At 38.9% G+C, this 27085-nt stretch overlaps 1 protein-coding gene across 2 annotated transcripts in view; it reads left to right on the forward strand.

The window, feature by feature from the left end:
* The window catches only part of CTNNA2 (catenin alpha 2), a 540562-nt gene that overhangs the window by 32849 nt on the left and 480628 nt on the right, over positions 1 to 27085 (forward strand). For both annotated transcript variants that reach the window (XM_035103044.2, XM_035103046.2), the window contains exon 2: positions 24375 to 24481. In XM_035103044.2, coding sequence (XP_034958935.1) covers positions 24380 to 24481 — 102 coding nt within the window. In that variant the 5' untranslated portion in view covers positions 24375 to 24379. The remainder of the gene's footprint in view (positions 1 to 24374; positions 24482 to 27085) is intronic.

Below are 27085 nucleotides of genomic sequence, written 5' to 3' on the forward strand. Positions count from 1 at the left end.
TTGATGGGGATTCAAAAGACTCTTTCTTCTTCTACCTGCCAATGCAGAAGGTCTCTCCCATCATCCCTTCTTGCCACCACCTTGCTTGTGCTTGTCAGAGTTAATTGAGCCTTCTCAAAAGTTCTGTAGCAAGCTTTGCAGATTGGCCATTTCTATTAATCTCAGAAATGTTAGTAGTTTATGAAAGGTGTTTTTAGAACTTTGTCTCATTTAAATAAATAGTAAGATATTTAATTCCTCAGGCACTTAAAATGCAAGAGGCCTCAACAGATTTGTTTGTATTTGGGTGCTGAATTACTGTAAGGATTATTGTTGTATAGCCTGCTTTCAATTAAGTTCATTGGCTTTTGCCTCCCATATCTACTGCAACAGCAAAAAAAATAGCAGATACATTCATGCACACACACACACACACACACACACACACAGATGTGTGCGTTTTAAATGGGAGGGGGTTTGAAGATTGAATGTGGCAAGGTTTGTGATTGAAAAGTTGAATCAACTGTAAGAAAGGAGCAGAGAATATAGGCACAATAAACTTCTTGATATCAGTAATTTTGCCTATGATTCACTTCATTGACGATATTAGTTCATTGTTTTGTATCTGTTCTCTAGAACAAAGATATGACGGTGTACCATGTCTAAGGCACTCTTTCCCCTTCCCATTATTCTTAAGTGTTTCTCTCGTGATTTTAACAGCTTAAAAAGATATAACAATTTCTCACCATGTCCTTGTGAAAGTCAGTTGTTGAACATCTGCTGACTGAATGGAACTTTTGTTGTAAATTTACTAACTTGAGATTTTTTAGCCCACTCTCCCTTTGTGAGTAGCAATTTGTACTATAAGTTTCATTGTATATTAAAATTTAGCAAGTGGCATGACTGCTATCTACCACTCTTTTTGTTCAAGGATTAATCATATCTGTTGCAGTGCTGGCAGTTGAAATGGAAAGAGTTTGCCAGGTGCATCCTTGCCAAGTAGTATGCACATGTAGGCATTTGCATATTGGTGGAAAATTGTTTCTTCCTTGGTGTTAATGCTTTCCCAAAGTATGTGTTTGCTGAAAAAGTTAAGATAAATTTTCTACATGACTTCAGATACAGCTTAGTATGGATGAGACTTCACAGTACACAAGTATAGTCGATGAGCATAGTAGTCTGCCAACAGGTCATCCACACTATATAAAAAAGGGTATTTGAGAATTTTAGGGGAGGGCTAATATAGGTGGAATACATTTAAGAAAAGCTTATCTGAACCAGTTGTAGGTATTATCATTTCTGTTTTATATTTGCATATATAGTCAGAGATGGGAGTGACTAATGAGTGAGGGTGTGTCCTTAAAATATAAGACACTTTTTGTTTTCTGTCTGTAATTTTTCTTAGTGACAACTTTGCCCATGGGCATGCTACTTTATTACTCCATCATCTGTGGGTGCCGTCATTCCAAGTATATTTGACAGACAATATATTTCCTGATACTGTACAACCTTACAGATAGGGAGGGTTGGGGGACGCAGCAGTACCTAAACATGACTTTGGACAAACTATACTGGAAATGCTAGAAACCAGCCAACAAAAGTAATACTTCTCTACCCAGTTCTTGTGCCAAAGCCCCAGTGGGCAAGGCCTTGGAAGTGCTGGCATGTTGACAAAGTTACCACGCTGCCAAATCAGTCTGGACTAATATAGAGTATAATGCTGGCACTGCAGTTTGCAATCTGGCACCATTCCTAGATTTGAGAAGATATTGCCAACATTTAAAAACATCTTGGCCCCTTTATCATTGTCTCATTCAGTTTTGTTCATGCATCCTCATTGAGTTGCTTCCACCAAATCTGGCAATTGGTGAAGCAGGCTGCAGTGCTGAAAATGTGATAAGAGTATATATCCCAGTCAATAATATTACTAAGTGGTTGCTTTCAGGTTTTAGAGTGCAGAGTTTTAGGGCTACCAAACTTAATTCTATAGTAGAATAAGTCATTCACATTATTTTTGGAGTACTTGTGCTCACTTCTCTGTCAGGCAGGTTCAAGTTAACTTTTGGTAGTGCCAGAGAGACATAATAGTATTTCGCAGCAAGAATTTTCCCTGCTTCGTGGATTCTGATTGTTTTAGACTAGCATTGTAACTGAATCTCATATATTTGCACATTTGCTTAGCACATGTTCAGATGTATTTGGGTGATAGTTAGCTCCCCCCCTATAACTCTGTATATATAATTCATATGCAAATTGCTAAAATTAAATAACAATAGACAATATAGTAATTCCCATATTGTGGGATTTTGTTTTTAACAGCTTTATTATGAGTATGAAAATTATATGTAATAAAATATAATTACATTTCATTTTTTCATATTGTTTTCTATTCATTCATATTGCTCAGAAATGCTGGGATTTATTACCTCCCTCCACCCCATAGATTAGCATATTTTGGTTTCTCTGTGAATGTTTCAGTCCTCAAGCTCTCTGCTATTTTACTACCAGCTTTACTGTGAAACATGGACCACTTATAAACACCATCTCCAACTCCTTGAAAGATTTCATCAATGGTATCTGAAAAAATCTACACATCATTTGGAAAAACAGGTCAGTGTGCTGGAAGAAGTGGTGGTTGGGGGACGGGACAGTGTCAAAGCAATGATTCTTCAACACCAACAGTTGGACTGGTCTTGTTCAGATGCCTGATTATCATCTTCCAAAGCAACTACTTTATTCCGAACTTAAAAATGGAAAATGTAATGCTGGTGGTCAACAAAAGAGGTTTAAAGACTCTCTCAAGGCAAATATGGAAAAATGTAGTATAAACTACATTATATACACACACACACACACACATACACATACGTAGAACCAATGTGGCGTAGTGTGTTTAAGAGTGGTAGTCTCGTAATCTGGTGAACCAGGTTCACGTCTCCGCTCCTCCACATGCAGCTGCTGGGTGACCTTGGGCTAGTCACACTTCTCTGAAGTTTCTCAGACTCACTCACCTCACAGAGTGTTTGTTGTGGGCGAGGAAGGGAAAGGAGAATGTTAGCCACTTTGAGACTCCTTAGGGTAGTGATAAAGCAGGGTAGCAAATCCAAACTCCTCTTCTTCTTAAACAACAACTGGGAACACTTACACTGGACTTCCGCTTGGATCGCCATAGAAAATGGCTGAAAATACCATCTCTCCGGTTACCACGGGGTAATTTACAAGGCTGTAAATGGGAGTATGCAGCCTCCCAAAGTTTTCCCAGGGGGTACGCGAATATGCAGTCTCATCTACAGATGCCCACCACCAGCTTCTACTTCCGAAGGAAGGAGGGGCTGGGGGCACTGGATGAAAAGCCCCCATCGGAGCTTGGATCTCCTGGGAAGCCGATTCTACGAGCGAAAACAGGCTCCATGACAAGAGAAAGATTGGATATAAGTCATGGACATGCTTCAGACAAGGAAAGAAGATTTATTCTGCTAAGCTCAGCCACTGAGAAAACAAAAGATAACAGAGAAATGTACCCAAGAGCAAGAAATGGTATGTGACGGAGCTGAAGGGGGGAGTGAGAACTTTATATCGTTGCTTTACTGTGTCTTACAATTTACTTAACAAAACTCCCTCCTGAAGAACCATAAACAACATTTACAAGGCAAGCGAGATCAGAAAGTGGGAAATTTATTGAATTAATATGGTTTCTTAAATATATAAACTGTGTGAATTGAAAATATGTATGTATTCTTGGATTCGCTTGGAATGTGGTTAAAGATTCCTTAAAACATGGACATCAAAGAGAAGCAATCTCATTAGCGGCTGGAAACTTGTCAAGAAACTTCTGAGTTATGATGCAGTTATAATTTAGATTCCGCCATATTGGAGATAAAGCCGGCTATGATATTATTCAAAGGGGGAGGGAGCCATAAATAAGACATTAGATGTGTGTTTATAGCTCTGACCTGGCAAAATCTCCCCTGAAAAGGCTATATTGAGTAGCGATCTGGAGAAATCATCACAGAGGCTTAAAGCTTTGATTTATGGGGACTGCTCGAAGATGGCGGCAGCTGGCCTTGAGAAGGATCTTTGGATTTCTGGACGGACTTGGCAAGATACCAGCGTGCGAAGAGACAGTGCTAATTTACAGAGGAATCATAGGCATAAATTCACACAGAAATATACGGTTTGGTCAAACTTGCTTGCTCGAATAACTCAGGGACTTGAAAGTAGATAGAAGGATTTTAATAGACTATTGGATAAGATCTGGACTATATTGATTAGAAATGCAATGACTATAAGAGGACTAGGCTTTCTGAGTCTGAAGCATGGGAAGTCAAATTTAAATTTGTATAATTTGGCAGAAGATTTGGATTAATTGTTTAATTGATATTTGTATAATTTGAAAATGGATTAGATATTTAAATAGGAAAACCTAATAAAATGTTTATTAAAAATAAAACAACAACTGGGAACACTGGCATACGAGTGCTCCAATTGAAGAACAACCTTTACCAAAGGTGTCATGGACTATGAAAAAGCATGAACTCAGGGTGAAAAGGAGAAATGAACTAAGAGGAAGGCACATTTGGCAAACCCTCACTGTGATCAACCTCTACCCAGAAACCTGTCTCCCCACTGTGGAAGGGTATGTGGATCCAGATTTGGCCTCCATAGTCACTTACGGACACACCATTAAGATTATTTTCATGGAAGACAATATTACTCGGCTTCAAGTGATCACCAAAGAAGATTAGTGTATAGACACTGTGCCGCCCCCCTCCAGTACACTGCATTAATCCTTAGGAGGCTTTTTCTTTATTAATAACATGTATGGTTGTGAATCTGAAAAACTCATAGAATATTATTAGAGTTATTAACATGTATTCATATTTGACAACCACACCAAACATTTTTCTGCCTTGCATCAGGAGAACATAGGATCAAATTTCAAATTAAAGAAAGAAGCAAATTAATTCCTCGCTAATAACTTTTGCTTGACATGTGATCTGCTTATCTTCTGTTAAATCAGCCAGTTGTAATTAGATCACATTTCAGAGCAGCATCGTGAACTGGAACAGTTCATGTCAGCCTAATTACCAAGGAGTGAAACTTGTAGAACTGTACATGTATACTAGTGTATCTGTTTGAATTTGACTTTAAGTTATTCCTTTTCCATGGTGCATTTTAAACAACAAATCATTGAAATGTCGAACTCCAAGGATTATTGTCTCATCTGCTGTTAGTTTATTTAGTAATTAGTAATAGAGATAATAGAAAAGAACAAATGGGCTCCTTGAAGATTAGTTGGTGTTCAAAAAATAAACACTTCTGAAGAAGTGTGCATGCACATGAAAGCTCATACCAATGACAAACTAAGTTAGTCTCTAAGGTGCTACTGGAAGATTTTTTTTGTTTTGTTTTGTTTTGACTACGTCAGACCAACACGGCTACCTACCTGTAACAAAAAATAAGTGTATGATTGTTGTTATAATTTGCCATTTTGTGTTTTTTGATATAAATATAAACTGGGCAAAATGTTCAGGCAACCCTTGTAAGGTCCAGGTCTGTTTCCTGCCCTATAACAATGGTAGTAGTGCCTTGGAGGAAAAATTCCTGGATTGGTCTCCCCACCTAGATCCCTTGATGAGTATTGAGGTGGTGCAGATAGGGACTCCCCACTCCACAGTCACAATTGCATTTGAGTATGATGGTACTACATACTCTCCAACTTCTCTCAGATGAATATAAGGACATTTTTCACTCCCCCCTCCAAAAAACCCCCCTGACTCTCTGCGACTCCACAATTTTTGCCCCCGCCACCAAGCATTTCCTATCATAATAAGGTCCAGTGCCATCACCACTACCCCAATGAGACACAGCACACATGCACTTCACCATCTTAATCCCAATTTTATTTCTTTGGCAGATTTACAAAAAGAAAACCTACACCAATAATTAGACGTGGACATACAAAACATTTTGTTTAAAAATTGAGATTCCTTGCAGTCCACTCCGCTCCCCCATTCTTTCTATCCAGGGTAGCCCTGTCCTCTGCCTGCTCTTCCAAGCCAGCACACCACATGGGGCTGTGCCTTGGTGGTTGCAGCCTCTCCTCCTCCTTATCCGCTCTCCAGCAGCTGCTATGAGCTGCCCAAGGGAATAGGCTGGCAGCAGCAACCATAGGTGGGATGCTCCCTTGCCGCCACTCAAGACATGCACTGGCTCATCCTCCTTCCCAAGCTCGGCAGCAGTAGCACTGGCAAGGGAAATAGGGACATTTCAGGATCATCTCAGAGGCCAGGATGGCTTTTGTAATTCCAGGACTATTCCTGGAAAACTGGGGCACTTGGAGGGTATGGTACCAGCAGCTTCTATGAGAAAACAACTCTTGTCAAATTTCAATTGCTTTGGGCTTGCAAAATACTACAAATTAAATCTGTATAAAGAAAGAAATAGCGCTTCTCCCTACCCCTCTCCCATTCATATTTTATTTCCTTTAAGTTTTAGATTTAAAAAAATGAAGTCAGAAATGCTTTGAAATATTTTCCTATGCAAAATGCCAGTCTTTTATGTTAATCTTTGAATGAAATCTTTTGTACTAAAGAAAAGGCGAAAAGTTATAGAAAAACATCTTCAAAGCTGATGCACATAGAACCCAATAGGTAGAATAAGTTATAGTTCTCATTCGATGTCATTGTTTGAATAAAACATCTTTTGAGTGTGGAGAAAGCATTAGTATTATAATTTCTCTTTTAATTGGAGTAATACCATTCTTGCAAATGTGTGAGAGGGACCTTACAGATATTTAACATAAATGTAACAAAAATCTAAGTAATTGCTTCAGAAGGAATATGGGTGATACAAAGGTGAGGAATTTTTTCTTATTATTTTAGTGTCTAACAACACAATCATGTGCATTCTAGTTGGTCCCACTAAATTCAATGAGTTTTATTTACAGGTAATCTAGTATAGGATTGTAAAATTACTGATTTTGCTGGGAATGGGGCTTAAAGGTAAACATGTACAAAAGATACACCAATAATATTTAAACATGCAAGGATGTAACCTGCTTTGTCTGTTCTGTGCCCGTTTTAGAGTTTTCTATGTGTATGTATGTACATGTTTGTAGATGCTCTAGCTAGTCATTGAATAATCCTGATCACTTGGAATAAGTTTTTAACCCCTATCGCCTTCTTCAGTATTATTGGTGGCCTGTTACCAATAATAGTGGAAGTGTCCCTCATGTAGATTTCCAGTGAGATATATATGTATATGTATATGTATATGTGTATATATATATATATATATATATATATATATATATATATATGAGAGAGAGAGAGAGAGGTTTCCACAATTTTGGCCACTAGTATAAATGCACATTGCTATCTTTTAATATCCTCTTTATTACTTTTGTGTGCAGAATCCTAATGCTTGAGTTCTGAACTAAAAGATGCTGAGAACCTGTCTAATCCATTAAAGCACTTCAGAAGGTGCTTATGCTTGAGGAATTCCACTGGAGTCGAGACTAATCATGTGCAAAGAGATGTTTATGCCTGGCTGCTCCATCAGATGAAACTACTTAGCAGTTTGTTTCAGGAAAGAGACTTTGAATCCTGCTTCTTCACTTTTTACATTGTATATTTAATTCACTCATACCGTATTTATCCTCTGATTACCAATACTGTAAAGGCAGGTATTCATAACCAATGAGTGGTGGGGTTGATGTTTCTCTCATAGAGCTATAAACAAAAGCAGTCAGATTTTGGCCTGCTAGTGGTAATACCCTTGATTTAGTACTCTTTCCTCAGTGAGGTATACTTGGCTGGTTCCCGGATCAGTTTCCTCAGACTAAGAAATACCTTCTTTAAAAAAGAGGTCGGTCTTCCATCACTCATTGGGGACAGTTTGCTTTATTTTAAAATCTTAATGTTGACATATCCTGCCAACCTAGCAGTTCGAAAGCACGTCAAAATGCAAGTAGATAAATAGGAACCGCTACAGCGGGAAGGTAAACGGTGTTTCCATGTGCTGCTCTGGTTTGCCAGAAACGGCTTTGTCATGCTGGCCACATGACCTGGAAACTATACGCCGGCTCCCTCGGCCAATAATGCGAGATGAGCGCGCAACCCCAGAGTCGGTCACGACTGGACCTAATGGTCAGGGGCCCCTTTACCCTTTACCTTTAATGTTGACATATAGCTCTCACATCATAGCTCTGTGGGAGGAGAGTAAAGGAGGGGGAAGTATTAGTATTTTATTAGTATTATTAATATGGTTTATGATTTTTTAAATGTATGAATGCTTTAAATTTTGTAAGACACTGTAGGCATCCTTTGTGGACTGAGTGTTGCGTGGTAAAAGCAAATAACAGAAAAGTCAGTGGAGGTGGATCTACTAGGAGTTTGCAAATAGTGAGAGCAGTTCAGGAGATTTTGAAGCTGGGTTCCTAGAAAGTTTATCAGAGATTCAGTGGTGGCAATCAGCTTTCCTGAAAGGCAGCTTGGCCAGTGTCCACTGTTGTTGATTTCTTCTACATTGCACAGCCTCAGGTGTGTTTTGGCTGCATTCTAGGCTGTTTTCAATTTGCCTGCTGTAATCCCTTCACAAAGCCTAATAGGATGGCCCCGTGCCCAGGACAAACTGTTTGCCTTAGAATGCATTTTAGGGGGCTTGGCAGCACAAAGGGAATTGTTTCTTTGGCAAATGGTTAGCTTTAGGGGAGTCCTTGGAAGACAAATCATTGCCAAAAATAGGAAGTGAGCATCTCTGAAAAGGAGGTAGATTGGCTAACAATACAGCAGTGGGGAAAAACAGGTAAAGCAGTCAAAACAATTTTTTAAATCTAATGCACAGACGTGTGAAATGTAATACAATTGGTATAAAATCCCTACCTCCCAGCTAGTCCCCCTCCCCATTTTTTTTCTTACTAAGACAAGACTTAGTTGCTATGGTAGCCTATGGCAATTTTGCAGCTATATAGAAGAATTGCGTGTGATTAGCCTAGCTACAGAAAATCCATATAATCCACAAGATGACTTCCTATATGAAAGAAAGCAACAAAAGCTGTAAATTTATAGGTTTGCAAATTGAACTTGTTGACAGAATAAACTTTCATTTTTTAATGTTTTTTGAAGCTAATGAAAAGCAAGAACAGATATTCATCCAGAAAGAAAACAGTAATAAATGTTACATCAAATCACAATAAATTCTTCTTAAAATTATAACGACTTCCTGTCACCCCATCATGCATCTACCACTTTTTTTTTCTAACACACTACCCATTTTCCTTAATTAATTTCCATTAAAGATTTATTCTATAAGTATCCACAATATCACAGAAATCATTCAAGGCCTGCCATTGAAGTCATGTTATTACAATGCTCCTTACGGTATTTTTTTTGTACATGTCCCATTCTTTAATAAATGTCTGTTCACTATGATTTCTCAGTCATTTTTGCCAACTTGGCGTATTCTAACAGTTGCCACTCCAGTTTAGTTGGGTTTTTTTCCCCCTTTTCAATTTGTAGCGATTAATATTATTGCAACTACTGTGGCGTACAAGAATATTCCCCTCACTTTTTAAGGTATATCTGTGCCTAGTATCCCCAGGAGGAAGGCTTCCATTTTTATTTTTATTTTAAATAAAAGATATCTTGAACATCCTTTTGATCTCATTATAAATTACATCCCAAAAATCCTTTATTTTCTTACAGGTCCACCACATATGTAGCACTGAACCTTCCGCTTCCCCACATCTCCAACATTTACTTGAAGTGTTTTTATACATTTTAGATAATTTTAATGGTGTCAGGTACCAGCGGAATCACATTTTCATGAAAAATTTCTTTCATGGCACAACATGCGGTGAACTTCATATCTACCTTCCATTGCTTTTCACAAACATCCATAGGGATGTTGTAACCAAAATCTTGAACCCATTTAGCCATTACTGATTTTTCCTCCTCCCCCTTGACTTCCCAGTCAAGGAGGAGTCGGAACATTTTAGTGAGAATTTTCCCTTTAGAATTGATCAGTTCTTTTTCCAGTCTGGAGGGTTCCATTGCAAAACCATTTCTTTTATCAAGTTTAAATATCTTGTGGAGTTGGTGATATTGTAACCAACCTGACAGGTACCCCCTAATTTCTTCAAAGCTTTTTAGTTTCAAATGATTTTCTTCCTCTTTTAACAATACTTTATATGTTGGCCAGTTCCCTTTCATATTTTTCTTCTTCACTGCCAGTGCTTCTAGGGGAGATATCCACTATGGAGTTTGGGGCTCAAGCAAACCTTTGTATTTTGCCCAAACCGTATATAGAGGCTTCCTTATAACATGGTTTAAAAAACTTTTGTGTATCTTGACCTTGTCGTAGCCTAAATAGGCATGCCAACCGTAACGAAGAGGTCTGTATTTTGTAATATACACCATTCCCTGATCCAGGATAGACAGGCCGCCTCATAGTAGAGTTTCAGATCTGGCAGGGAAAATCCCCCTCTTTCTTTGAGATCAGTTTATAATTTATGCTTAATCCTGGTCTTTCCCCACTGCCAGATATATCTCGTTGCCAATCTTTGAGGCAGTCTGCTCCCCCGATCACGGGAATTGTCTGAAATAGGAAATAGGAAAAGTATTTTCGGTAAAACATTCATTTTGATGGTGGATATACCCCCAAAAGATAGTTTTAATCTGCTCCAGATTTCTAGATTTCTTTTAATCTCCGTCCAGATCTTAATGTAATTATCTTGAAATAGGTTGATATTTTTCACAGAGATCCATATTCCCAAATATTTTGCCTTTTTACAAATCATCAAGTTTGAAGCTCTTTGTAAATCATCTCTCTCCTGTGCTGTTAGATTCTTAACCAGGAGCTTTGTTTTAGAACTGTTTAGTTTGAACCCCGCCACCTGCCCAAAATCCTTAATCGTTTCTAATACCTTTAACAAACTTTCTTTTGGGTTCTCTGTCATAATGATGAGATCATTGGCAAATGCCTTTAGAGAATGCTTTCTTTCCTAATGTTATTCCTTTTATATTTTTGTCCTCTCTTATTCCCCCCCCCCAGCACCCAGCACTTCCATTACCAGAATGAATATTAGCGGGGATAGCGGACACCCTTGCCTTGTCCCTTTTCTTATTACAGTCTTCTTTAATGTTACCATGTTGCCAGATCTTAGCCCGTTGGCTGCCTCTTCGAAGTTCCACTTGAGAATGCGAAGTTGGAATCTTGCATTCACCCTAGATATAGTACATACACTTCACATTTTTTTTAAAGAATGGTAAACTTTATTGATTTTTGCCATGCTCATAAATTCTTATACCTTTCATGAATTTAAGAACCCTTAGGAGCTGGGGCAGTACCTAAACCCACCATTTTTATAACTTGGTTACTTCCTTCTCCCTTTCTTGATATGCAAAATAGTTGAGTAGTTCTTGCTCACTGGATTATACACAGACCAGTTAGGCTTTGTCTAGTTATTTTATGTTTTAGTGCAGAGATTTATTGTGTGTTTCTGTGAGCTTTCCTTGTATCTTTAGAATGTTGTCAGAACTTTTGAGTGTCCACTCAAACGGGCTTGTGCAAGTATGGGTTTTCTGTTCATTTGCATTGATTGTCTGGGAGTAGATGAATATGAAATTGTCAATACTTCTTGGAATGACTTAATGAAAGGTATACAACATATAGATCTTTAAAAGAAATAAATACACATGTTTTACATTCTTGGGTTGTGTAAATCCCTCTTGGTTTAAATTTGCTTTTTTCCCATGAAACAAAACAGAAGGTAAGTAATTTAGGGTTGCCATATGCCTGGATTTTCCCAGATATTGCTGGGATTCAGCCGTTGCAAATAGTGTCCGGGTGAAAATCTGGATGTGTGGCAACCCATTTTGGCAAAATCCCTATAAAAAATGCTCAATGACTCCGGATTTTCACTTCTCGAAATATGGCAACCATAAATAATTAAAACCATTTCTTGGTTTCTTTCTAATAAGACACAGTGTGTTTGTGTCTAGGATGGAATTGTTGCTCAGAAAGCTAAAATCAGGGATTAACTTAATCTTCATTTTATCTACTCCTACATTTTGTGATCTAATACTTAATCTTGTTTTTAGTCATTTGGGACATTGAGCTAATGTTACAAAGGGGAATGTAGCTGTATCTTTAACCTGAGCAAAGATAAAATGCAATAACAACATACAGGTCCTTTCAAAACAGCAGAGTCTGCTAACCTATGAGATTATTTAGAAAACCATGCATGACAGTGTTCTTAGATTCATACGAGTGAGCCTGAAGTCATAACTTTCTGTTGTGTTCCAGGATTTTGTAAGCAGCTGAAACTAACACATCTGATAGGTCCAGCTTTTCCTGTTCAAGTTGTGCAGTACTGGTAGCTGCCTGCTTCTCATCAATTGGGATATTCTCATGCCCTGCCCCTGCCTGTACAGTATCTGATGAAGTATCTGCAGTATGTGTCTGGGGCTCAATATATGCATAGCTGCCAAGTTTTCCCTTTTCTCGTGAGGAAGCCTATTCAGCATAAGGGAAAATCCCTTAAAATAAGGGATAACTTGGCAGCTATGTATATGTCTTCTGCTTTTTGAAGTAGTTGCAGATATCCATAGCTCAACAAATAAAACCAGCTGTGCTGATTTGCTCTCTCTCTCTCGCAACCTAAATGGAAAAACTTCATGCCTTTCTGTCAACCTTCAAACCAATCAAAATGATAAATTTCTGTTTCCTAGGAAAAGGATTTTTGCTATCATTTCCTGAGAACCTCGCAAGTGCTTTTAGTTCTTACTCTTCTGGGCTAGTTTTATTCTTGGCCACAGCCTCTCCCTGCTCCTCAGAAAGCATGATCGGGTTCAGCTGCAGCTCCAAGTGCCTCACCTAATCACAAGAAGGCATAACTCATTTGCTTATATTATCATTGCTTTTTAAGGGTTTTCAAATCTTGCAACATTTGCAGAAGCATCATCATTAGAGCAGAACAAGCAGCATTCATCTGAACTGCCTACTGGCCCCCAGAAAAGTGCGGTGTTTGGCAACCAGCCTCAACAGGAGTTGTCTCAGATATCATTCTAAACCTCTTGTTGACTGTGTGTATCTGTGTACATTAAAACAAATGCATTTAGGACTCCTGGGGCGTGGGGTAAGACTGGCTGATTATTTCTGTTATGGTTCCTTGATTGTTTCACTTGGCATTTGTTTGCTTGTGTTTTATTTGTGGGACATTTTCTGTTGTCTAATTGTTTTGCTCTTACGTTTGCGAGCAGTTCCCCTGCACGGGGCACCAAGTGGAGGGGACACAAAATCAAGAAGATCTATAATCGAGAAGATTCATTTGGGGGTGCCAATATTTGGCCTTTGTCAGGGCACCATATTACCAAAGATTACCAAAGTCTCCACCCCTGGCATAGGTGTAGATATTCAGAGTTCTTAATGTTTCTTTGCTTATTTTTCTTTGGTGGGGAAAAACCTATCTATTAGTGCATAAACCTGTAATGTCTCTAATCTCAATTTTTGTGTGTCCTATAACTTCTGTTTGCCAGTGTTATGTGTATTGCTGATCTGTTCATCTGCCTGTATTAATTTGGCTGTGACTATAGGATTAGCCCCACTGTAGTGAAATCTGCTGCTGCTGTCCTGCAAATTCTGCCAACTGGACCCTCATTATACTAAACTTGTCCCGTATTTATTGCGGTCAGCACATTTTCCATAGTGCTTGAAGCTGAGAGCTTAGCAACTATTTGTTTACTTATTTCAAAGAACATTGTTACAGTCTAGACAGCATTACTGGAATGAAGTACTGTAATGCTGCCTTGATTATGCCATGTGAATGACAAGCAGAAAACAAAATCTGAGGAAAAAAATTGAAAAATTATTTTCTGTGATTTAGTCCAATTTACATGCAGGAAAAAATTGCTAGCTTCTAATTAATACTCCTAATTGATACTCCTTAAAAAAAATATCCAGAAGAGTAGTTCGGTAATGTGCAGTTGAGTGGTCTGCTTCCTTGGAAACTAGCATACTGTTCTGACTTTTGGCTGTAAAATCTCAGGCCATAGAGTATCAGTGGCCAACTTTTTTGGGACAAGTGTGGCAAAGTCAATTTTTTTAAAAAAATATTAAGACTGTAATGTGTGCTGTGCTACACATGGCGATCACACTGAACATGTGCTCTATGCTTTGGAGGGTTCTATCTTTTGTCTATTATTAATAATTAATAATAATAATAATAATACATTTTTATTTATACCCCACCCTCCCCAGTCAAAACCAGGCTCAGGGCGGCTGACACCAGTAAAATTATAATGATGTAAAAGAAAGAAAAACAATTAATTAAAATACGGGTTAAAATACAGTTTAAAGTTAAAATTTTAAATTGCAGCCTCATTTTAAAGTAGCCCAAATCAAAACCATAAGGGAGGAAAACATAGGGGTCAGACTGAGTCCAGCCCAAAGGCCAGGCAGAACAGCTCCGTCTTGCAGGCCCTGTGGAAAGATGTCAAATCCCGTAGGGCCCTGGTCTCCTGTGAGAGAGTGTTCCACCAAGTCGGGGCCAATACTGAAAAGGCCCTGGCCCTAGTTGAGACCAATCTAACCACCTTATGGCTCAGGATCTCCAAAATGTTGTTATTTGTGGATCTTAAGGTCCTCCGCAGGACCTTAAGATTCACAAACTGAGTCAGGATTTAGGGAAAAGTGCAGTCCTGACTATATCATACCTACATCTATAGGTCCTCCTGTTCATGCTTCAGCAAACCCCTGCTGCCTGTAACATCTGTGCCATGATGGTCCATGCCAAAGTATATTTCATCAGATACATACAGTGGCCTGTGCATTTAATAATGTTGGCTGGTTCTTCCTGCAAATGCATGTGTCTAGGATTTAAATTAAGCCTGGGCTCGGTGCCAGGACTTTTACAATGATGTAATAGTTGGGACATTTTTTTCCTGTACTTCCATACTGCTTTGAGAGGACAGTGTGTCTGAGCAAGTGCTGATTTGTTCCCACATAATGAATAATCATAGTTGGTTGTCACATATATGAGTTTAGGAGCAGGGTCTTCAGGTCAGTTTTTAAAATAATGCTTGATGCCAAAGAATGCTTCTATCTTACGGAAAATAGTAGTATTTGCTTAGGTTTTTATGTTAGTTTTAGAACTTGCAAACCAGCACAGAATGGGAATCTACTATAAGCAAGTTAAAGAATGGATTAAAGAGCATAATGTGGATACATGAACTACAGAGTGTAGTACTGCTTTAAATGTTGCTATGGAAATGATTGTTGCAGATTTTTGGGATACCTGCAAGGAATTGGAGGCAGAGGAAAGGAAGGGAGGATAAAAAATTCAAATGTATAGAATGGAGTGAGGCCTCTGTGCAAGTTGTCTTTTCCTTATTCAATTGGATTTGGAGCAGTGGGAGGCAGGGAGGGGGAAGTTTGGGGGTAATTAATGTGTCAATTTCTATAGGTGAAACCACTGCAGGAAACAGTATTTCCTCCTTGGCACTTACATGGAAACTTATTTCGTGAAGGAGCACTTTTGTAGTATGGTTGCCAGTTAAGATATTCAGAAAATAACCAGGATGGGAACCTCAGGGTAGGGCACCTCAGGTCTGAGGTTGAAATGTGGCCCTCCAAGCTTCTTTTTCTCACCATAAAGGCTTTCTCCAGGCTGCCACACTCCTCACCAGCTCTGCTTCACACCCTCCTCCAAATGCTTTTGCCTGGCTGGAATGTGTTTTCACCTGGATGGAGGAGAGATAAGGGTTGTTGAAATAACCTACTGTACAAACGTAAAATTTTGCATTTCTTGCGCTGCCCACTTTTGCTTCTAGCTGCACCTACCAGTGGCATGTAGTCCCTGGAAGATTGCCCAGAAGGGAATGCAGCCCTTGGTCTCAAAAAGATTCCCCATTCCAGAATAAAGTAAATTATAGTCTTACTGTGCTGATGTATGTCTTTGTTCCACAATGCCACATCATTTCCAATGGCAGGAGCTGTTCCGCAGTGGAATTGACTCCCTCAGAAAGTAATGTACTGTCCTTCATAGGAGGTTTTAAACCAGAGGTTGGATGGCCACATGTCACGGATGCTTTAGTTGAGATTCCTGCATTGCGGGGAGTTGGGCTAGCCAGATGACTCTCAGGATCCCTTCCAGCTCTACAATTCTATGATTCTATGTTTCACCACCTCTCAATCTGTCAGCTGAGCCAATAGGCTCACATTGGCTTATGGATGTTACAGTCCTGGTTCTTCACTGCACCTCTCCTCCCAATTCAGTAATACTGTATATGGAGCCACTCTGAGTGAGTAATAAAAGAAAAGTGTCAGGCACACCCTGTAAAACTTAACTCAAATACATTTATTTGCTTAATTTTTTAAAAAAATTACTACCATTGAAGATGCATAATAATATTGAAAGTTAACAAATTTTAACATTTAAAATGACATTCAGTGTTTTAAATCATAGAATTTTAGGGTTAGAAGGGATTATTAAGAGCAGGCACCCTCAACCTGTGGCCCTCCAGATGTTTTGGCCTACAACTCCCATGATCCCTAGCTAACAGGACCAGTGGTCAGGGATGGTGGGAATTGTAGTCCAAAAATCTGGAGGGCTGAAGGTTGGGGATGCCTGCAGGAGTCATAGCTAAAAATACCAAATATATGGCTTTCCAACCTCTGGTTAAAAACCACAAATGAAGGGGAGTTCACCACCTTCTGAGGTGGTCCTTTCAATTGTCAAACTGGTCTTACTTTCAGTAAGTTATGCCTAATGTTTATCTGGAATCTTCTTTGTTATATATCAAACCAATCTGTTAATCCCTGTCCAAAACATGAATTCTTTTGTATTAACATTGAGCAATTTGAACACCAGCCTTGCTGGACCTTGGAAGAAAAGACTATAGAATTAACATGCCAGTCCTAAGTGCCTCTACCTAATAAAAAATTGCAGCATGGGGAGCGTCGTCAATAGTCCATTATTGGTTAAAGAAAGATTGCCCTGAGAACGCTGGACCTTAATGCCAGGAACAAAAACAAGCAGCTTTTTTGAGGAGCGGATGGGTGGGTGGGGGGTGTCAATTTAGTAAACTTTTAAATTCAGGTACTTTTATCTCCTCATTCTTTTCTACACATGTCTCCCTAGTAAGGCAGTTATCTTTGTAATATCACATTGGACATGGTAGTTCTATATTTACAGTAGTTTACAGATGTGAAAGTGAAGTGCAGTGATCAAGTGTCTTATCAGATGATACACAGGGAACTGACATGATGGCAAGGAACTGAACAAAAAACCCCAAGTTCTTGTAATAGGGCTAGACTGCCTTGACTGACAGAAAGAGGGAATATTTACTTTGCTTTTGTTAATTTCATTGATCTTTAACAAAGCGCAAAACTAGACTGCAGTATTGAATTGAAAAGGCTCAGATATGAAAATGAAATATTGAGATCGCCCCAGGCAAGAGTACCCACACCGCAGACTGTATTCCAGCGCTTCACAGAACTCTTAATTCATATATGGGTATGTTTACAAAACTCCACATACATAAGATTGGCTGTCACAAAGGTAACTGGGAATGCAAAAGTTCAGATTCTCAGGGTCTTTTGGGCTAGCAGACCTTCATCACCTTGGATGTGTTTTGGCACAATGTTGCATAGTTTGGGCTTGTAGCAGTGATTCTTGTAATTTTTAGAAGCAATGATTTTGGTCTGCGCTATACGGAAGCTGCTTTTACTCTATCTCATAATGTCTTTGATGGTTCTGTTAACATGCATATGTCTCCTTCAGAAGTTTTAGAATTTGCAGAACATTGTTTGAAGCTTGTAGTCACAGTGGGAGTCTATATAGTCAAGCACTAATTAAATCTGGGAAACATTTGCCTAAGCAAGTTGACTTTATACCATTAACATTTTTGCTGTCATTCACAACTTTGAATCTGCCAGTTTTGACACAAAATGGTTGCTTTACAGTCTGACAGTCTAATCTTCTGAATTGGCTTCCAATAGTGCTCTGCACTAGCCTTGCAGGTGGTAGAGAGTTAAGAGAGCTGAACCAAATCAGTGACAATTTTTAAAATGTTACATCCAAAAGGCTTATGTAGAATAGGCAAGAAGCTACAACCAATGACAGTTTCTGTTTTGGTTTACTGTGCTTGCCATTTGGCGAGCCAGTTTGCTGGATATTTTGCCAAAAGGGCCAGAGGTCTTGGCAAAGTGCAAGTTCATCCTTATACTCTACTCTCTTTCCCAACACTGGGACAGATATAATTGACATGTTGTGTTGTGGGATACATGATATGGCACTGACTCTGTCATTGCCGAACTTCTGATCCTTAAAAAGTTGTGCTGGCCTAGGTCCCATTTAAGAAGGGTATGACTTTCAGCTTGTGGAGTTTGTTATGGCCTGGGTTGTAAATTGGTTTATAGATAATTATTGCACTGTGAAATTAAGTCCTCAATTTGCTCCATAAAACAGGAATTGCAGGAAAGTAGCAGTAAGCTTCCTCATTCTCTCCTGCCAGTTCTTCCTACCAAGCTTAGTAGACCAACTGTGCAGTGACAGTGATTGTCTCCCCATGGCCACTTTAAAGACATTAAGTGAATGGCTCTAGGTTTTTGGGTTGAATGTTAATCATTAGCATGCAGTGTCTGCTCCCTACAGCAAGTGCTCTGGTTTCTAGCTGCAACAATTTCAAAATGCTAGTGACACTCCTGTCTTCTCTGTCTCCCTACCCTCTCCAAAAACATGGACTGTGATTTATGGCCAAAGTTAGAGATAGTGAATTAAGTCCACCCTTAATTTTGAAAGTGGGAATATGGTATGTATTCAACTAAGTTTTACGCAGAGTAGTCCCATTGAAATTTATGAACATGACTAAGTTAGGTCCATTCATTTCAATGGGTCTGAGTGAAGCTGTTGAATACCACCCATTATTTTTTTAGAAGCTCAGTGGGAAAGGAAAAGTATTATTAGAGTGAGACAGATCTCTTCCTCTATCCTACTTGTGCCTGTGAGGCAAAAAAGAACACGCTTCAGTGCACCCACTTCCAGGCCACTCACAACTCGTAACTGCACAGGTTCATTATTACTCTTGAGATATTTGGTCACTGTCAGAGGGTCGTCGTGGCTACTCTAGACTAACTCCGCCTGAGTCTAGTTTGTCTTCAAAGACGTTTATTGTGCTATTTATTTACAGTGTAGAGACAGCTTAAAACATGACCTCTCATCCCGAATCAGAATCCGGCAATGGCATACGCCTGTTCCTACGCCAGCAAAGTAGTCTGTGCACCCCAAAACGCCATCCCCTTGACCTGCGTTGTGGTGCTCTCCTTACTCTTGCGCCGGAAGGAGTGATGCCCTTTCAGCTTCCTCCCTAAGCGGTCGGTGCCCTGGCTCTGCAACATCCCTGAGCATCTGCCTGCATCCCTCCATCCCCGAGCTTTCCCATTGTTCCTCCCTCTGATTTCTCTCCTTCTCCGAGTCTCTCCCTTCCCCTCTGGCTGCTTCAGAACCACTGGTGCTCTCTGTACTTGACGCGGTGGACATCAGGATGATGGGGGCTGGCTCCCTGTAGGGAGTCACCCTTACAGCCACCTTCGGATTTTACTTTTGCAGGCCTCTTGAGAAGATTGGTATGAAAATCGACTGAAAACACTGGCTCTCTTGTAAACAGAGTTTGGAAAGAGCGAGATCCTCAAAATTTTCACTGTTAACAGTATGCAGTGGAGAGGTGGTGTACTGTGTGGGGTAGCATGCATAGGACAACATTCACTTAAGTAGAAGAGTTAACATGTATGTGCAATATAGAAAAGTGGAAGCTATAACTGATGAGAGGATTTGCTAAATTGTTAGAAATTTAGGCCAAATGCTGTGCATCTGTTTTTTTTTTAACCTAACCAGAGGTACCACTGTATAGGTTTGCTCAGTCTGACTCCACCATTCTGAACACTGATTTAAAAGAAGCAAGGCTGTTTCTGTTTAAGATATTTGTTTGCTCCTTTCTCATTGATAGCATGGCTGTCTATGCAGCGAAGTGTTCATTAAATCACGAATACCTGTTTACCCATAAATTTTGTAAAATTCTAATTAATGTCAAGTTATCTTGTTCTTTGAGGAAATTAAAGGATTAATTGCAATCTAAATGGGAAGGTTAGCTGCAGTCAAAGGAGATTATTTCTTTCAATTTAGTAGTAATGACTGTCCAGAATTGTTTAGCATAATCTAAGAGAGGTGGGTAACACACCCCATGCATTCTTGATTTCATGTTTTGAACTCCAAAGTCCTCTGAGAGAATCAGTTGAGGCATTGCTCCCTTTTCCTCTAGGGCTCATACTGGCCATTAGCTCTTCCCTTCGATAACAGTATTTCCCATCTTTAGGCAGGTAGCCGTGTTGGTCTGACGCAGTCGAAAAAAATAGTAAAGTAGGCACCTTTGAGACCAACTAAGTTTGTTCTGGGTATAAGCTTTCGTGTGCATGCACACTTCTTCAGATGCCAGATATGTCTTCAGATGCTTCAAAGCATTTTATTTAACCAACATGGTTTGCTCATTAGGTCATGTATGTCATCATAATTGTCTGCACCTGGAAACCTTGAGGGTTCAAGATCATTTGTCGGATGAGGGCAATTGCTGTAAAAGTAATGAACCTCTTCCTGATTTCCTTTTCCCTGTGTTCATCACATATATTATTCTGTTAATTCACAAATCTAAAAATTTATTACCTCATCCTGGAGCTGCTCAGTTAAATATTGTAGTGGGATTATAAATTCTTTACAGTGACAGTGACTATTTTAGCTCTGGGATAGAGTCTAGCAGAGGAAGGTAAGGTGGAGCTACACCATTTTCTGCATTTGAATGAAGATTAGATGCCTTTCTGAATGAGAGGCAGTGGCCAAATTCAAGTTAATGGGCCCTGATATTGTAATTACTGGAGGAAATTCAATCTTCTATTGGAATCCATTCTGCTAGCTATGCTTGAACTGCAGAGCCAATATTGCTGGTTGTGATATGCATTCCGTTTACTCTCAGGGATTATGGAGAGCGCATTTGGAGAAGTGTAATAGACCCCTTCTATATCAAATGGATTGTATGAAGAACTTCACAGGCGATTTCTTCAAAAGCATTTGAGTTCTTTTCTGACACCACTAGGGAGAAAGCTTGAGGCATTTATTCAAAAGTGTTGTCCTCTGGATTGTGAAGTAGTTCAGTTGGTTGAACAGTATTATGAAAACGACTGACTGAAGAATAAGCTATCAGAAAGTCAGGGATATAATATTTTCCTTCCTTTGTGATAAGTAAATGCACAATTACAGTACTCAAGTTCCTTTTCCATCTCTTGCCAGATTTCCCAATATTAAGTCTCCCCCCTATTTATTTATTTATATATTTTACATATCTTAATACATTGATTATACAGTCCAATATGTGTGTGTGTGTGTGTGTGTGTGTGTGTAATTTGTTTGTTTTCTCTACAGGCAAAGGGCTTTGTTATATATTTTAGGACACCTGGTGCAGCTAGCTAACATGATTGTTGCAGTCTCACATTAGTTTTTCCTACTGAAAACATATGATATGCATGCATACATATGTAAGCAGTTTTCAATGTGTTTTGGGCTGCCTAGCCCAATCAAGACTGGTGAGCATTGCTTCCTCCACCATGTTGTATGAATCATTCTTGATAAAAGAGAAGAAATGCTGGATTTCCTTTTTTCAGGGCAAATGTTTCCAGTCCATATGCTTAATCTGTAGTTTAGAGTTCCCCCTCTTTGTTCAAGGTAGTGGAACAAACACAACTACAAATCTTAACTATGACTGCACAGGCATTGATTTAGTAATTTTTAAATTTAAGAATAGTTTGTAGTCCAAGCTGTAGAAGTAAAATGCTAGCAAAGTCAGTGTGAGTTATGACACATATGCCATTTGTAGACGTCATTCCTGCCCTCTTTAAAGCTAAAGGGTGGCAGTCACTGTAAGGCTGCAGGTTAGTGATTATTTCTGTTCTGTTCTTCTATGAACGTTATAGAAATCATTTTAAAGGTTATACAACTTAAAAGTATGTAACAAAGTATGCCAAAACCATGAAGTTTAGTGGTGCAAAACATCCATTGGAACTATCTGCCTGAGTTGCATCTATTTTTTTCTGTGGCTAAAAGACAGCTTGGGCCCCCTCTGTCATCTCTTGGAGGTTGCACCGCTTGTCAGTGAATAGTGAGAGGTGCTTATAACCAATGTGTGTTTTCTTGATGCTTGTTGCCTTTCTTTTCTCTAAATTTTACCTTCATTTCTGTTGCCTCTGCTTCTTTCTTCAACAATCCCACAATCCCTCCCATATATTTTTGTTTCCTTCTTTCTCCATCTTTCTCTCTGCCCCCCCCATCTCCTTTCTATTCGTAACTGAGTTCTAGTTGTATCTGTTTCCATACATCACTGTGATATCCATAATAGGATTCATTATTTGGTTGAATACAAATTGATTAACCTCTTTGGTTGTTTGTCTTTAGGTTAGACAGCACACCCCTAGGGGATGCAAATTTGTTTTCTAATATTTATAATCCTTTATATGAGGTAGCTATGTAGCATTTTATACTACTTATAAAGGGTTTTATGCTAGGTAAAAGACTGCAGAGAACTGGCAGAATTTTTTTGGTCCCATATATTATTATTATTTATTAAATTTATATACCACCCTTCATCTGAGGACTACAAAGTGGTTTACAGGATACGTTTGTTCAGACATAAGAAACCATGATTGTTGTTACAGGAATGAACCTGCATTAGCCTTCGTCTTGCTCTCCTCCCCTCCCCTTCTGTTTATATGAGTAGACGGTCAAAAGCACCCAGCCTACAGCTCTGTTGGTAGAGCATGAGACTCTTAATCACAGGCTCATGGGTTCGACCCCCACAATGGGCAAAAGATTCCTGCATTGCAAGGAGTTGGACTAGATGACCCTTGTGGTCCCTTCCAACCCTGAAATTCTATGATCTATTTTTGAACCAACTACAGTTCCCCATTATGTCTTAATTCAGGAAACTGTGCTTGCTTTTAAAAGTGGATAGTTAGAAAACCTGAGTGTCAAACCATGGCACTTGTGTAGACTTATTTTCATAATAACAAATCATGGATTGTTGTTAAACATCTGAACAGGACCTTTTCTTTGGATGGGTTTATCTGAACCAGTGTGGTCTAGATGGGTCAAATTGTACTTAAGTCATGAATTTACTGGTAAAACTAAGCTAGATACTTTTGACTATGTCTAACATCCTCACTGATACAAATGGAATAAGTGCCCTACATAAAAAGGGTTGCCAAGGGATTCTGGATATTAAACTATGAACTTTGTGGCCTAGATAGGAGACCTAGCCTGATGAAGTTGCCATAGATCTTGTATGCTGAATCTTCTTCAGAGACAGATAGAAGCAGGTGTATGCAATAGCATGATGCTTCTGGACTGGCTGAACTTGGTATAGGGACTTTACCTTCAGATGGGTGCATACTGCACTTAGCACCAAATTCCTGCTTCTTTTGGACACCCTCTGGCCTCTAGGCTAGATTTGGATACAGCCACTCAAGTCTCCAACAGATGCAATAATCTGTGAAGATGACCCAAAGAAAGATAGTAGAGTATATTGTAAACTGAAAGAGCAGTTGAAATTATGATTTTTTAAAATTCAACACATATTTTCTATGCTACATATCAACTTCAAAAATGCTTCCTTACATGTACAGTGGTACCTCTACTTACGAATGTAATGTGTTCCGAATGCACATTCGTAAGTCGAAAAAAATTGTAAGTCGAATCCCATAGGAATGCATTGGGAGAAAAAAATTGTAAGTAGAAGCAACCCTATCTAAAAATTCGTAAGTAGAAAAAATCCTATCTAAACCGCATCCAAGATGGTGGACAGAGCTCCGTTCGTAAGTAGAAACATTCGTAAGTAGAGTTATTCGTAAGTAGAGGTACCACTGTAAATTTTTTTTTGTAATTGTAGGTATGGAATGGAAAATGAGTTCGTATTCACTGGAACCAGCCCTAAGTCAACAATAATTTAAGTTGCTATCATTGCCATCAGACTTTTAGGAAACTAGGAGATAGCGTATTCTCAGTGTCTACGTTGCTGTTCACAGGATTTTTATTTTATTTTTTAAAAAAGACTCTTTGGCCAAAAAGACCCCAACAACACATTTGTAGAAATGTTGTCTTGCTGATTCAAATCAGAAATAACTCTTATGGGGAATGTAAACCATCTCTAATGTAAACCATTATTATTATTATTATTCCTATAATTAGTAAATGTAACCCTTTTCTAATTTGAGTCTGATTTAAGTTCTTAGTGATATGCAACTATGTACACAGGTTTAGAATCATAATTGACTGATTTGTTGTTTTCTTGCTCTAGGGAGCATGACTTCTGCAACTTCACCTATCATATTAAAATGGGATCCCAAAAGTTTGGAAATCAGGACCCTTACTGTGGAGAGACTGTTGGAGCCACTAGTTACACAGGTAAGCACAGCATTAGCTGCTGTTCTGTTTGTTTGGTCACATTTTACATACAGTAATTTTCAGTATTTATAGCATGGTGGTAGCATCGTTAACTCATGAATGTAAGACGGAAAGACAAGGTAGGTTAAAGAATATCTTTAGCTGAAATAGTTGTACAGTCGTACCTCGGTTTATGAACCGCTCGGGTTGCAAACAGTTCAGGTTACGAACTCCGCAAACCCGGAAGTGTTTTTTGGCGCGCGCGTTTTGCGCATGCGCAGAAGCGGCGCTCGGTTTGCGGCCTTTTCGGGTTACGAACTGCGACCCGGAACGGATCGCGTTCGTAACCCGAGGTACTACTGTACAGTATTGCACATTTTTCAGGCTGCACCAAGATTTGATTTTGAGGGAGAGGGTGAGCCAAATTTCAAGTCGGATAGAATAATGTTCTGAATTATGATGGGTGGCCTTGAGTTGTCAGGTTTTCTTTGTCACAACTAATCATATACTAAAATGTGGATAGTAATTTAGCATTAAGAAGATGAAGAAAACCTTCAGTACATGATATGAATGTTAATGGTGGTTACGTGTCTAAATACTTCAATATCATTCATAGTTGTTTGCTTGCTGCCATAGTTATCAGAAGTGTTCAATTAACAAAAAACCTTTTCTTTAAACATGGTGTGAAAATGCTTTTCCATGTCCATTCAGGTTACAAAATGGCGGGCGATTGCATCTGTCAATGGCCACACTTTTAACAGATTTCTGCTGAAAACCTTTATATTCTGACAGGCTTATTCAGGCAATTTTTTAAAAAATACATTTTTCTATAATAGTTAAGTGATCTTTTATCTTGAAATTCTATATGTTTTTATTGAATGCTCTTATGTATAACTATTGCAATCTACGCTGATATTTTTATGACTAGCGACATATAAATATTTTTTAATAAAAAAATAGAATGAATTATAAATGAGTATGATATAGTAGCCCAACCTGTGGTTAAACTTCGCCAGTTCTTTGGCTCTAGTTTGCTGTCAGAAGCAGAGCAGTCCCAGATTTGTATGTTCACTGGAAGCTACCATTCCACATTACAAGTACTCACCTGGCAACCAGGACCAGCCCTGTGAAAGGATACAGTTTGGATGGCCCTTGAGAGACTGCTGCCTCTTGAGCACTTTGTCCCCTTGCCTCCACATCTGTGAAAACTTAAGCTCCAAGCTCTTTGAGGTTCAATCCTATTTTTTGTGCATTGTTCACATGTGAAGTCCCATATATATTGTAGTTCCATGTAAATAATAACATTGCTATTAATTTTCCTAGTTTTTTGTGGCTTACTAAGACTATTGCAGCAAAATATTAAGGAAAACCCTTTTTCTTTTTGACATCATTAGAATAAAGGCCTGTTGCCAATGTGTTTCACAGTTGGTTATACCAAAGATAAGATTGCCCCACCCACCCCGTCTTCACAGAGACGTCTAAACACTTTTATTAGTAGTTGCAGAAGCACTAGTACTGGCCTATTGTGTAATTTTAAAATAAATGAGTGCTCTACTAACTATTGCTCCTATGTGAAGAGACACTTATTATTATTTTTATCTCTCATGCATTTCTGTTTTGTAGACCATTTTGTCATTTGTGCAAGGTAGATAGATATGGAAATAGAATAATAATCCAAATTATAGAAGCACAAAGTATTTGCTGCAGAAGAAACTAAGGCATGCCCAGAATATGAAAGGGTGAGAAAGGTCAAATGCACTTTTGTAGGATAAAATACTTTAAATATTTATCAGTAGCAATTGATAAATACTGTGGACTCATTCAGATATAATTACAAGGAAAGGTAAAGGTAAAGGGACTCCTGACCATTAGGTCCAGTCGTGACCGACTCTGGAGTTGCGCGCTCATCTCGCATTATTGGCCGAGGGAGCCGGCGTATAGCTTCCAGGTCATGTGGCCAGCATGACAAAGCCCCTTCTGGCGAAACCAGAGCGGCACATGGAAACACCGTTTACCTTCCCGCTGTAGCGGTTCCTATTTATCTACTTGCATTTTGACGTGCTTTCGAACTGCTAGGTTGGCAGGAGCTGGGACCAAGCAACGGGAGCTCACCCTGTCACAGGGATTTGAACCGCTGAACTTCTGATCAGCAAGCCCTAGGCTCAGTGGTTTAACCACAGCGCCACCTGGGTCCCTATTACAAGGAAACATTTCTGTAAATAATAATGAACCTGGGAATTATTAAGAAAAATAATTATAGTAACAGGAGCAATATTGATGAACATTAAAATATATGCTCTTCACCAGATAAAGACTGGAGAAATTGCAATCAGTCTTGCTGAAATCTTGCACAGTACAAATAAAAAAGCAAGTTGCATAAAAAGGCTAGGAAACTACTTTCCAGTATGAAATAACTTCATTCATTCTTTCATTCATTCATATATTTTTATATATTTTATTTTATTTATATACTGCCCTTTATCACAAGGTTTCAGGGCAGTTCACGAAATAAAATATGAAGTAAAAGAACAAATTAATTGTTAAAACATAAACAACAAAGTCTGTGAAATATTAAGCACCTACAGCTTGCCTGAAGAGTGTTTTCTCTTGGCGCTTAAATATATA

This window comes from Zootoca vivipara, chromosome 9 (genome assembly GCF_963506605.1).
Source record: "Zootoca vivipara chromosome 9, rZooViv1.1, whole genome shotgun sequence".
NCBI classification, from domain to species: Eukaryota; Metazoa; Chordata; class Lepidosauria; order Squamata; family Lacertidae; genus Zootoca; species Zootoca vivipara.